The 12,791-nt window shown below is 37.0% G+C and overlaps 1 protein-coding gene across 2 annotated transcripts in view; it reads right to left on the reverse strand.

Moving 5' to 3' along the window:
• The window catches only part of PALS2 (protein associated with LIN7 2, MAGUK p55 family member), a 57,688-nt gene that overhangs the window by 12,524 nt on the left and 32,373 nt on the right, over positions 1–12,791 (reverse strand). For both annotated transcript variants that reach the window (XM_031590119.2, XM_031590118.2), the window contains exons 3-8: positions 10,708–10,860; positions 4,613–4,765; positions 3,923–4,150; positions 2,793–2,924; positions 1,465–1,564; positions 827–895 (exon numbers count right to left, since the gene is read on the reverse strand). In XM_031590119.2, coding sequence (XP_031445979.1) covers positions 827–895; positions 1,465–1,564; positions 2,793–2,924; positions 3,923–4,150; positions 4,613–4,765; positions 10,708–10,860 — 835 coding nt within the window. The remainder of the gene's footprint in view (positions 1–826; positions 896–1,464; positions 1,565–2,792; positions 2,925–3,922; positions 4,151–4,612; positions 4,766–10,707; positions 10,861–12,791) is intronic.

Consider the following 12,791-nt stretch of genomic DNA (forward strand, 5'->3'; position numbering starts at 1 on the left):
TACTAGGGTGATCAGAATGGGAAAACTGTGATTAACCATTACTGAGCTGTCACAGAATCAATGAATGGTTGAGTCTGGAAGGGACCCTCTGAAGATCATCTGATCCAATCCCCTTGCTCAAGCAAGAGCCACTTACGTCCAGGTAGCTTCTGAATATCTCCAAGGAAGGTTCTACAACCATTCCATGCCAGCATTCAGCCTGTGCCAGCATTTAATCACCCACAATATAAAAAGTGTTTCCTGATGTTCAAAACCCCGAGTTTCATTTAGTACACACTGCCTCTTGTCCTTTTGCTGAGCACCACTGAAAAGAGCCTAGCTCTATTGTCTTTGCACCTTCCTTCAGGTATTTCTACACATTGATGAGACCTCTGCCTTTAGCCTTTCCTTCTCCAGCCTAAGCATTCCCAGTTCTTGTTCAGTCTTTCTTCATAGAAGGGATGCTCCACTGTGACATTTTAGTGGCCTTTCACTGAGCTCTCTCCAATAACTCCATCTGGGCAGCCCGGAACTGGACACAGGACTTCAGGTATGGCCTCACCAGCACTGAGCAGAGAAGGATCACCTCCCTCAGTTCACTAGCAAGTCATAATTTTTTTTTCTCTTTTAACACAAAGTTCTTCTCTGACTTCCACCTATTGAAACATGTACTTGGCACCATTTTATCTACACTGGTTGCAATTGCTTTTAAACAACAAACCTACCTGACAAAATTTCACTGCCCTAGCCAAATATTTCACTGCAAATCTTTCAGCTTTGGGTACACCACACTATTCAAGTTTAAAAGCACAGAGAACTTCGATTCATATGTAAAATTCAAAGATACCTGCATTTCTTGTAGTAAGATACATCATCTTTTTCTTTTTTTTGCTGCTTATTGTTCCGCAGAAAGGCCCTACAAATAAAAATTGAGACAAAATCAGCATTTTTGCTCAACATTTTTCCTGAAAGAATTTATACATCTGATTTCCATGAACATGTGTAAGTTTACATTAATTGCACTTAAAAAGACTATTTTCAATAAATTATTACCTTTTTTCCAAAATCATCTATTCTAGGGAAGGACATTACATCTACTTTCATATACAATACAGAGTAAGAATAGAACGCAGAAGAAAAAAGTTTTCCAAGAAAGTTGAAAAAATCCTAGAAAAATCTTTCAAAAACATCTATTAACTTTCAATGCATATTATAAAAACATCTTGAATAAAAGAGAGTAATCCTTACAGCCTTCCCACCTCACTTATCTTTTCATCGGCAGGTAGTAAAACTGATTCATGTATCTATGAAGACTAAGCACATACTTTAGCCTCTGCCCTTCACTCAAAACCAAAACCATACACACACAGTCATAAGCATTTAGCAGTACTCCCATACAACAATTTTCAAGTATCTGAGAAAATAGTAACAGCAAAACAAACCGCGTCAGAGCAAAACATAACCCTGAAACCTCCTAAACCTCACCTGAGTTGTCCCAGTCCCTTCTAACAAAAGCCTTTCTCTTCTCTTCGAGGAACTGGCTAGGAATGAGCCCTGCACTTCCTCCTTCTTTGACATGGCTAGCCTGGAAATTTAAAAAAAAAAAAAAAAAAAAAAATATCAGAGGTAACATATAAGAAGCATTTTTCTCATGATATCTCGATGACTGACTTTTACCCTGACCAAATTTCTCAGTGGTGAAGGCTCTGCAGTAACTGGTACCCATTCTGTCAGCCTCCTGCAGCCAGCCACAAACTTTCAGCATAAAAATCCCAAATGGAATTCAACAGCTACAGCTCTCAAGTGACAAAACTCAAGGCTTTGTAGTACACAGTACCTTTATTTTGTATTCTTGAGCAACTTCAAACAGATTCCAGCATAGTTTAATAACTGTCATTTTACAAACTGGGAATGTTATGCACAGATCTCATCAATGCCTTCTAGCTTCTGTACTACATAACTAGAGATTTAAATCTGAGTAACATAACTATTCTTGGTAACGAAAGCTTGGCTAAGAATTTCTAAAAAATCATTTAATGGCAGGCCCAATTCTCAGCAAGCTTAACACATACAAACACACAGTTATGAGATGTTACACTTTCCCATAACTAGCTGGCCTGTCACTTGCTAACAAGACCTGCTTGCTTTTCAAGGTGTATGCTTTTACCTATTAGTGATACACTGATTTTTCACAGTTCATGAATTCCCAGTAACAGTCTACCATTTACAGAATGGCCAAGGTAAAATCTAACTTTCTTTCCCAGTAGCATAACCTGCAACAATACTCATATATTTGTTTAATATATTTCATTTTTGCCACTCATCAAGGGTGTTTATAAGCACACTAGATTTATTTCTCCTGGACACCCACAAGTTACAAGCTGAAGAATTCTGAAAAATTTATTTCAAAGACAGCACGTAAGCTAAATGTCAAACTACTCTGAAGTTTGAGATTGTTTAAATTCTGAAGTTAATTAGCTTGGAGTAATAAATTTTCTGCATTCCCTCACATGAGCAGCTGTTTATATTTGAAACAGTGCTGAGCACTTCAGTTATGAACATGTGTGCATTCATAAAAACAGCAGTAACAGTAAAAACACAGTGTCACATAAGCAATTTATACCACTATTATATATATATTTATATGCACTACAACTGCAACTGCTTATATTTTCAATACTAAGAGCTTGAAGCTGGATTACAATGTAAATATTTTTCTTCTATCTACTGTTAAGTAGTTTAAATTAAAGAGCTTATTATAAAGGAAATTAATGAAACTTTTTTTTTTTTTCAATATTAATTTATTTACCAACCTGCCACCAATTTGGATCTTCCCGGTTTACAATTTGAAGAATTTCTCCTTTAGAAAATTTCAACCCAGCTTCTTTGCATGGGATGAGGTTATCATTATATGGATTATAGTCAAAATGACATTTCACAAAAACCTGAAATGTAGAAAAATTTACAGTGCTTAAATATTACAAAATACATCCTTAGGAACTCATCTGTCAAGTTGAAGTAGTGTCTTTACCTACAGCATAACAAGTTTGATATGATGGAATTTGCATTTCGCAAGTAAGAGGCAAGTTATGGAAAAAAAACTGACAGAGAGCACACCAGCTGAGACAGCAGAAATAATCTACAGTGCAAACCTTAGCTGAGGGAGCTTCAAGACAAAAATAAAAAGGCAGCTGCTCGACTGGCCAATGTATTCGTGTTTTCACTTCAGTATATGCAACTTAATTAGTAATCTAACTTTGACTTACTTAGAAACACAAACATTTCTCAGAGCTCAAACACTGTTCTCAAGGTTTATTTGATCCTAAGAATTTTGTTTGCTATTAACTCAATGTTTTAAGACAAACAAAATATGCTGAATGTAAGCATAACCTATTATATTCACAGGCATTAACATCCAGCACCTGAAGGAGTCTTGCAGGATGTTTCAAATGCTCTCGTTTAGAGCAACAAATCACTTCTGCATTGGATAAACTGACAATCTACAGCAACAGCAGAAGGATATGGAATAAGCACTACACAAGTTCCATCCTAAAGTCAACAAATTCAAGCTCATCTGCTGAATGCAATATGTATATCTAAATTCCATGAAACATTACCTGGACGTGGATCATTTAAAAACACAGGCACTTTATTGCAGTTCATTGTGATTGTGGCTAGGTCATCAGAGGTGAAAGAAACAGATTTGCATGAATACAAATGCTTATCAGTCTAAGATACTAATAATTTTTTAAGCAGACATGTCATCTCAATACACTGAATAATCTCATTTCTAATACGTACTTTAAAGCAAATACAAGTATTACCCATTTTGCTAGCATTAAATACACACAAAAAATCTCAAAACATGTCTGCTCCTAATCTTACTTGCTCAAGTACCAAGTAGAAAATCTTTTGACAGAAATGTTAGAAAAGAGCTACTGACCTGTTGAGGAATAACCGTGTCTCTGTAGCTGGGGAGAATCTTCAGAGTGACACTGCCACTGATACTTTTCAGCAGTTCCTGCAATTCTTTTGGATTGTTTCCAACCTCGTGGCCATTCACCTCTTTAATAATGTCACCTACATGCAGAAGACCTTGTCGATCTATCATTCCACCATGAAGAATTCGTGCTATAACCAGATCGTTGTTCTCAACTCGAAATGTAACACCCTGAAAGAAGTATGAGACACCTAGTCTACCACTGTCTGAATTTCAATTGCATTTTACCATCATCTCAAGCAAAAAATATACATCTATGTGACACTGTCTCCCCTAGTGAAATCAGACAATAATACAAGTATCAAGTGACAGAATACTTTCAGACAAGGTTTTCATTGTTCTTGATTGCATGCAGTCCCGTCATTCTGTATGAAGACCAAACAGATGTTGCGTTCGTCAGTTATGCTAGCAGGTAAATCTGCCTAGTGACTGCCTGCCTGTTAGGCCATAAATTCCTAGGGAGAACAGGGTAGAGAACACACAAATCTCTCTATTCCTACCGCTCAATCATGACCCATTAAATTACACAGTATAATAAATCTAAGAATTAAAACTCAATGCAAGAAATTAGGCACGTGCAAATGCTTTCACTTACACTTTAAATTAAAGACTTATTCATCTTCAATCGCTTACCAGAGGTTCTCCTGCTCTTTTGTGAATTCCAAGAATACGAATAGCATCTACTGGAACTATCTGGTTGTTCACTGAAGAATTATTGACTTCTGGACTAGAAGGAGGGGAATCATAACATTTTGAAGCCACAATATCATGCGCTTCCAAGAGTGACTACGAGGGAACAGAAAAAGCTGTTTTTAAAACAATGAAATAATTATTTTTAAGACAGACTTGTGCTGAACAACCACTGCCATTTTAGAATCTGATTTGAAAACATATTTCATATGGTATACACCAAAAATCAATTCTTATATTTGTACGAAACAGAAGCACTCATGTCCTGCTAACCCTACTGGCTTGGCAAATATGTTCTCTTATGTAAATACAAGTGATTCTTCTTAAGGAAACAGAAGAAATATAATTTTTCTGGGAGGCAAATGAAAAATTACTGGGAAGAAGATGGAAGAAGGAGTAACTACAACAGAGCTTCACCTAATGAAACAGTATCCAAGCAAACGGTTAAAGTAAACAAACAAGCAGCTGCAAAAAGATGAACATAGCTCATTATTAGATACTTGTGTTTAATGTAAAAAAGATTCCCTCCACATTAATTTGGAAGTAAGGGTAAATTAAAGATAATTGCAGGTATGTAAGAATTTCTAGCAATCTGCAGAATGAGTACTTTCTGCTTGCAGAATTCTAACAGGAAATTAATTCAAGTTGACAGAATTCACTTTTGGAATGCAAGAGCTTAGATCTTGTAATTTATGGTGCTTTCACCAGTTCACATATGTAAGTACAGATGAAAAGGAGGAGATCCAAACAAATACAATAATCTTTGGAAGATTATGAACTTTATATTTTATTTTCTTATTTAAAAAGTGCTTTAAGACTTAAAATATTTCTGAGACAATAAGAACAGGTAAAGCAAGATAAAACTTGTGTATTGGACAGAAGAGGCTTTCTATGTTAAAGAAGAAAAGGAACACACTACAACCACCACATAGTTTATGGATGTCCAATAAAAAGTGTCCAGTGATGCACAGTGTCTCTGACACATATAGCAGAAGTAAAACAAGTAAGCAGGAGAGATGGCTGTTAGGCCAATCTTATCGTAAGCAACATAAACAGCTTTGTTTCAAACATGACCTGATGAGATACGGTCGTAAGTTACATTACTGACTGGTGTCAAATAAGTAGATAAAGAGAAGTCACAGAGAACAGGACATCATAGGGACCATCAGTGGTAGTGACACACATGCCAGAGGAAATCAGCAAACAGGCCTTTTAATTTAACAATTTTGCTATGCAGCCTGTTCCATTCTTCTGTAAGTAACTTCTAACTTAAAATCTGTGCAACCACATTAACGCAGTGCTAAGCTCAATGTGAAAATCCTCAAAGTGCCATCTGCAATCAGCCATTTTACAATGCCCACTGCAAAATGGCCCCGCTGAGGTCTTAACTTAAGATTAGAGGAGCTACTAATTCCGCTACTAATTTTGCCCCTGCTTTTAAGACCATGAGGGCTAGTGGCTGCTACAATATTGTGGACATAAACCAAATCAAATGAAACGGAAAACACATTATTTATTTAAATCAAGCAGCTGACAGATGGCATCAATTTCTAATTCTTCATCATCCAAGATGCATCCAATCCAAAAACCAGGAGAACAGATCTCTGTTTGCCCACATGTGTGAGCAACATGTTTTACCCTTTTTACATTTCCAAAATGAAACCAACTAGTCTCAGCTATGTCTTTTGACACATTACCACAGACAAAACAAAGTAGATGGACCTGTGTGATAACTCTAGTTTTCTCTTTTGGTCACATGCCAGGAAACAATTGCTGTCAAAGTTTCTGTCCACAAACCACTCAGTTTCTCACAAAGCTCACACACAAGCATTCTGTACAGCTCACTGCCTTTAACAGTTATCTAATTTATGGATTACAATTGGATCCACAGCCAAAAAATGACTACTAGACAAACAGTGCCATTCTTTTCCAATTAACATGCTCCATAATACTCTTCAGTTCTTAAAAACTCATCTCATCGTTCACATTCTCATCCTATTTATTCATTCCATTTCACGGACAGGCATGAGTTCTTTCAACTGCTACTTAACCATCTGTCAATCACAAAATCTCTTCCCTGCTATTTCCATGATAGCTGAGTCACAGAAGGACTATCAAGGACTGTAAATTGCTGCCCATAATTACAAAATGATTTGAGACAAGAAATGTATCAGTTTTCAAAACAAAACCAAAAAACAACCCCATATAGTTCATTTACCATATTCCCATAATTAACTCTCACTTCCAGAACACAAGAGTAGATAGTCTGGCGAAGAGGAAGCTCAGGGGAGACCTTATGGCTCTCTACAGCTGCCTGAAAGGAGGTCATGGAGGTGGGTGTTGGCATCTTCTGCCACATAACTAGCGACAGGACTAGAGGGAATGGCCTCGAGTTGTGCCAGGGAAGACTCAGGCTGGATGTCAGGAAAAAGTTCTACTGCAAAAGAGTAGTCAGGCACTGGAACGGGTTGCCCAAGGACATGATGGAGTCATCGTCCCTGGAGGTGTTCAAGAAACATTTAGATCTTGTGCTAAGGGACATGGCTTCATGAGGAAATATAGGTGATAGGACAGTTGGACCAGATGATCTCAGAGGTCTTTTCCAACCTCAATGATTCTATGATTCTACATCAGGTTTAAAGGATTTTTTCCATTAAGATGGGTCATGGTGTATTGTCCTGAGGAACACTTAAAAGAAAGTGATCTGACAAGAGAGGCCAAGTAAATATTGTTGGATCGCTCTTCAACATTTTATGTTGATCACAGTTACTTTCTTATTTTAGTAATATAGTTGAGTGACTGAAGAAACATAATTACATGGATTTGACTTTCCCTTCCCATGGTATCTGAAAAAGTGATATCTTCTGCTCCTGCAACTCCAATGCTCCCCTGAAATCTGACCTTTCCCATACTGGTGATAGAACATTTATAATACCACAGGCAAAGTCTGCAAAACAACATGCACTGAGCAGTCTGCATCCATAAGTGATTCAAATTTTCCTAAGTATATTATAAATAAACAGCATCAGTAACTAGCCAACACTGGGTAACTGTGGAAAGGTTCTCATGGAAACAATAGCAATGGTGCCTGAATCAGGCATTTAGAAGAATTCTCAGCACTTCACAAGAGACACAGAACACTGGAAACAGTACTGTGGCAGACAGTATGACTCCTTTCTGCAAGATCCTGTCAAAAAGTAACCCATTAACTTAGAACATATTCTTTCGTTTTCTGTGGCTGTACTTATTTGCCAGGTAAAAAACAAAAGCACAGTTCTAAATTCTGTAAACAAAGTAACATTAAGCATTCAAGGCTCTCTTCAGCGCTGAAGCCAAATTTAAATCTTTGTTTTTCAAGCAAAATAAGCAATAAAATAAAAATAAAAATAAAAATAAAATAAAATAAAATAAGAAATCCACAATAAGAAACTTCCCAGCATGATTTATGCAGGTTATGAAGCACTGCCTGACCTGCATGACAACTATCCGCCCAGCTATGTTCCAATAGAACAGGTTCATTTCAAACTGGCTTGGGGGAGAGGTTTTAAGATGAAGTATTTATTGCTAACAGAATTTACTATAAAAGGCAGTTTGCATAACTCTGAGAAAGGTGAAAGTAACTGAATGAGCTCTTCCATAAACAGCAGAAGTGATTTTTCTGCATGTTTAACCTCTCCAACTGCGCAATGCTTCCAACTCCTCGCTCTTTCCTCGAGGCAAACTCTCTCACCACACTACTGTCAACACTTGCTATAACTTTACCTATGCAGCTTTTTCATGCATACTGCCCTGATAGCAAACCATCTATACTGGGGAACTCGTAAGAGTTTAATATTTTCCACACTCTGACCCCTGAAAAAATGTAATTAAAACTAATAAAAGGGTCTAAAAAGTAGAAGGGAGGAAAAATCAGGATGAAATGAGAAAAAAGAAAAGAAAGGGAACAGATAGTCAAACATAATAGTATAATCATAAGTGCACGTATACTCCATAAGCCACTCCCTGCCCAATTTATCTTCTGTGAAAGTGTAAAAAAAAAAAAGTGCAATTCCATAGTTCAGTACTTTCAGCATCATGCATCTTAATATGCTGTTGCACCAAATACCTGTATATCACATTTGACACTTGTATGCCAAGCTAGGTTACAAGTGTAAGATGATACTGTGGTAAAGCAGTACCACTCACTTGCAAAGCATAGATAACCGGTTTCTAAAGCAGTTACACAATAGAATCTATGAAACTTTAAGAGTTATGTTCTTCCCAGTGGCTTGTTGCAAAACTTCACCAAATTGGATACCGAATGAAAATTACAATTTCTGCTATTACAAATCACACTTAATTTTTTTGTTTTTCTCTTCCTTGAATAATTTGGAATATGTCTCCCTGGAAAAAATGAGGTAGAAAGGACAACTAAGTACTCTGAAAGAAAGTGCTAACTTTCAGAGAGAGAGAGAGAGATCTTAAATAAAAAAACTTACTTGAAATAATGCAACTTTGTCCTCAGGGATTTTTGTTTTTCTGCCTGCCTCCAGATGGAAACAAAAGCACAAAAACTGAAGCTGCTTTACACTTTTCTTTTTTAAGCTAACTCAGTAATTCTGAACTCCTGAACTCTGACAAAGTGAGTGATAATTTACTTCTCAAAAGGCACCATTTAACTACCTTATCCATTAAGTAGTATTTTCTTTTAGCTTCCCACCTGATCCTTTGCGTACCATCCAGTTTTTGCAGCAAATGAAGCAGGGAGCCCTAGAAATAGCTTATTTCTCGTACATGCTCATGACTCACCCAATGGAACAGTGTAAGAAGGAACACGCAATCTTCTTCAAAGCATGCAATAAATATGACATGCATTTTTAAAATAGATTCCAAAAAAGAATCAAACAGTGTAACTGTAAGTCTGACAATGATATGAAATAAATTAGAACTTTCTAAATGAAAACACAACAACAGAATGACTGAAATATTTTTGCATTGTAATTACCAATTTCTCCAAACTCATCCTCTCCTTTTCCAGTCCCAATTTTTGCTAGATCGAAGATTGATGTTAAGGGTCACTCACCACTAAATTTCTAAATCAAAGCCTTTGGTCCCTTAGTAATGACGCACAAATAAGAATACAAGGAAGGCCAACAAACTGCTCTTCAAAACAGCATTCACCAACAGTTACAACACTGAAAGCTGAGGTAATAAAGTGTTCCCTAGTTCCACCAGGCCATGGCACAGTTTGTCAGCCTTTCCAGTGTCTATCCATGTTAAGCAGTAATGCACACCATTACTTTTGTATAGCGTACAACTGAAGATTTAGAAAACAAAAACCAACCAAACATGATTTAACATATATAACAAAAAATGCTTATATGGCTCTATACCTGTCTACGAAAGGATGTGTTTATGCTGTGGCAGAAAGTTTGCTATTTTTTTTTATTTAGGAGACCTACTGCAAAGTACCAAAACAAGTTGAAGCCGGCAGGAAGTCCAGAATCAATGAGGATTTACAAATCCTAATCTTTAAGGGCCAATATGGAAACTGGTAATAGAGTAGCAGAAATGGGAAAACAAAAATATGTCAAAATTCCATTTATGTTTAGTAGAACATCATGTTAAGAGAGAAGGATGTAAGGTTGCAATTCAAGCTCAGTGTAGATCACATGGCATAAGAGAATCAAGTTGATTCACTTTGCAAACTGTACATCTGACATGAGTATGAATGCAAAAAGCTGAACTGAACTGCAGAATGTATCAGGAACTGAGACCACCTGGACAAACTAAGAATAAAGCACTAGAGTAACCTCCAGTATACATGGAGACTTATAATAGAGACAACACCACGAATGAAGTTGTACTTGAAGTGTTAATGACTAAAGTCATATTCATTCTTAACTCCATGTGACTACTTCTTTACCCTGCATCCAGAGTAAAATCCTACATTAAAGTTGGCCTATAGTTCAGTTTTTGTTTCATTATTATACTAAGATCCATATGTGCACAGTAATGCTGTGGGTTGTATAAAGTGAAAAGGAGTAAAAAGGAGGCACCTGAAAATGAGGTTCCTTGAGTATTCCAACCAATTCCGCAATGTTTTCATCTTTATTTATTAAGGGACTGATGTCTTCAAGAATTTCATTCACCAGCTCCAGGTTATTGTCACTGACAGCCTCAAGTTTAGAATCTTCTAGTCTCTCATGAGCCTGTAAGATATAATAATTACATAACGACTATAACGTAATTAAGTTTCAATTTTAAACTTTTTAATTAATTTCTTGGTGCATCCTTCAGTGGGAAAACAGGAACAATTACATATAGTCTAGTTGTACATTTTGTCTTTATAACTGCTGAAGGATACTGCGTCCTTAACAATGTGACATGACAAACCTTAAAAGCAGCACCTGTCAGATATGCTTGCATGTCCGTATTTCCTATGGCCTCCATGCTACATTCATCAAACAGCCCTCTCTGAACAGTATCAAGCCTCAGACCTTTTCTGCTTCAGAACCCAGGACAAGCAGACCTTCTAGAAGAACAAAAACGGAACTAAGCAATTGGCTTGGAAAAATACAGTCTGCATTTGAGAAAAGTTTATCTGAGGCTTCTCCTAGTCAAATCCATTTGAATGGCAAATTTGGAAAGAAAGTCTGATGATTTAAAGGAATTCTGAAAAACAATCTGCAGAAAAGGAGGCTAGCTATGCTGGGCTTCATTAGTCAGAGCATTGCCAGCAGACTCCCCTCAACTCAGTGTTGTCAAGGCCACAACTGGAGACCCATGTCCAGTTCTGAGCTGCCCAGAATAACAGAGAGGAGGAGTTATTGGAGAGAGCTCAGTGAAAGGCCACTAAAATAACAGAGAGCTGGGAACATTAAGGCTGGAGAAGAAAAGTCTTAAGGGGCTCAGCCTGGTCCATGTTTACAAATACCTGAGAGTACAAAAAAGTGCAATCAGGCTCTTTCCACTGCTGCTCACTGATAGGGTAAGAGGCAAACTGAAACAGTTTGAAGAGACTGGAGGGGTCTCTGGGCAACCTGGTCTAGTGGAAGGTGTGTCTGCCACAGCAGGGAAGTTGGAACTAGTTGGTCTTTGAAGTTCCTTATAACCCACACCATTCTATGACTGTGATTCTAATACAGGAAAAGGCTTTTTACATTTCTGGCCGGTCTGAAATTAATGTGCACAAACAGTCTGAAAATCTCAGAGTTCTCTGAGAATTCACAATTCTGATAAAACTAATTCTTCTAACAGAAAAACAAACTTGATATACTTTTAGAGGCAAATGTATTGGTACAAATTCCATGCGTATCATTCATGAAGTGTGTTATTATTTTGACCTTGTCCTCATTTAGATCTATTGTCTGGGATGGAAGTTTGGGGTTCAATGCAGAATCAGAAAAAAAAAATCTGAGTGTGGTCATGCCATATGGACTCAGTTAAAAATTTCCAGCATTCTTGAGAAAGCAAGTTTATAGTTAAGATCATGTCTGTTTCCATTACAAACACTTTTTTTTTTTTAAATCTGCTTGTTAACTCCTGCTAATTAAATGTTACATTATAGTTGGAAGACTACACATTCTTGGGAATTATTGGAAAACTACAAATTCTTTGCAATGAACATCTTCTTCATGATAAATATTATAGATGAAGTATGTAACAGATTCTGCAGCTAGAAACAACTCTAATCAACAAACTGCTTTAACTTAATTTCAGTAAATTTAGCACACAAATTTTCCCCTCTGCAGTTCTCTCACCAACAGACGAGACACTTCCACTGTTTAAATTTTTATTCTTATGCAACTTCTTTAACTTGTAACCAATGTTTTTGAACAGTGTGGTGGCGTGCTCTTCCTAACCTGTCTTTTATTGACTTTTATTTGTCCTGCCACTGCTTGAGTGATAAACACCGTGGATGGTTGTGATGGCTGCATCTGATTTCAGCAGATAACCACCAGTGACAATCATGATGGGTGAAACTGGTTACAAAGGCTGCATCCAACTGAGAACAGACTGATGGGAAATAAAACACAATAGCCAAGGGCTAATTTGAGCTATCTGCCCACCTAACAACTGTGCTAGTCTATGTTTGACTCAAGACAAATTTGAAAGAAACTAACATCTGTAGTTGGTATGC

This window comes from Phasianus colchicus, chromosome 6 (genome assembly GCF_987193195.1).
Source record: "Phasianus colchicus chromosome 6, bPhaCol1.hap1.1, whole genome shotgun sequence".
Classification (NCBI taxonomy): Eukaryota; Metazoa; Chordata; class Aves; order Galliformes; family Phasianidae; genus Phasianus; species Phasianus colchicus.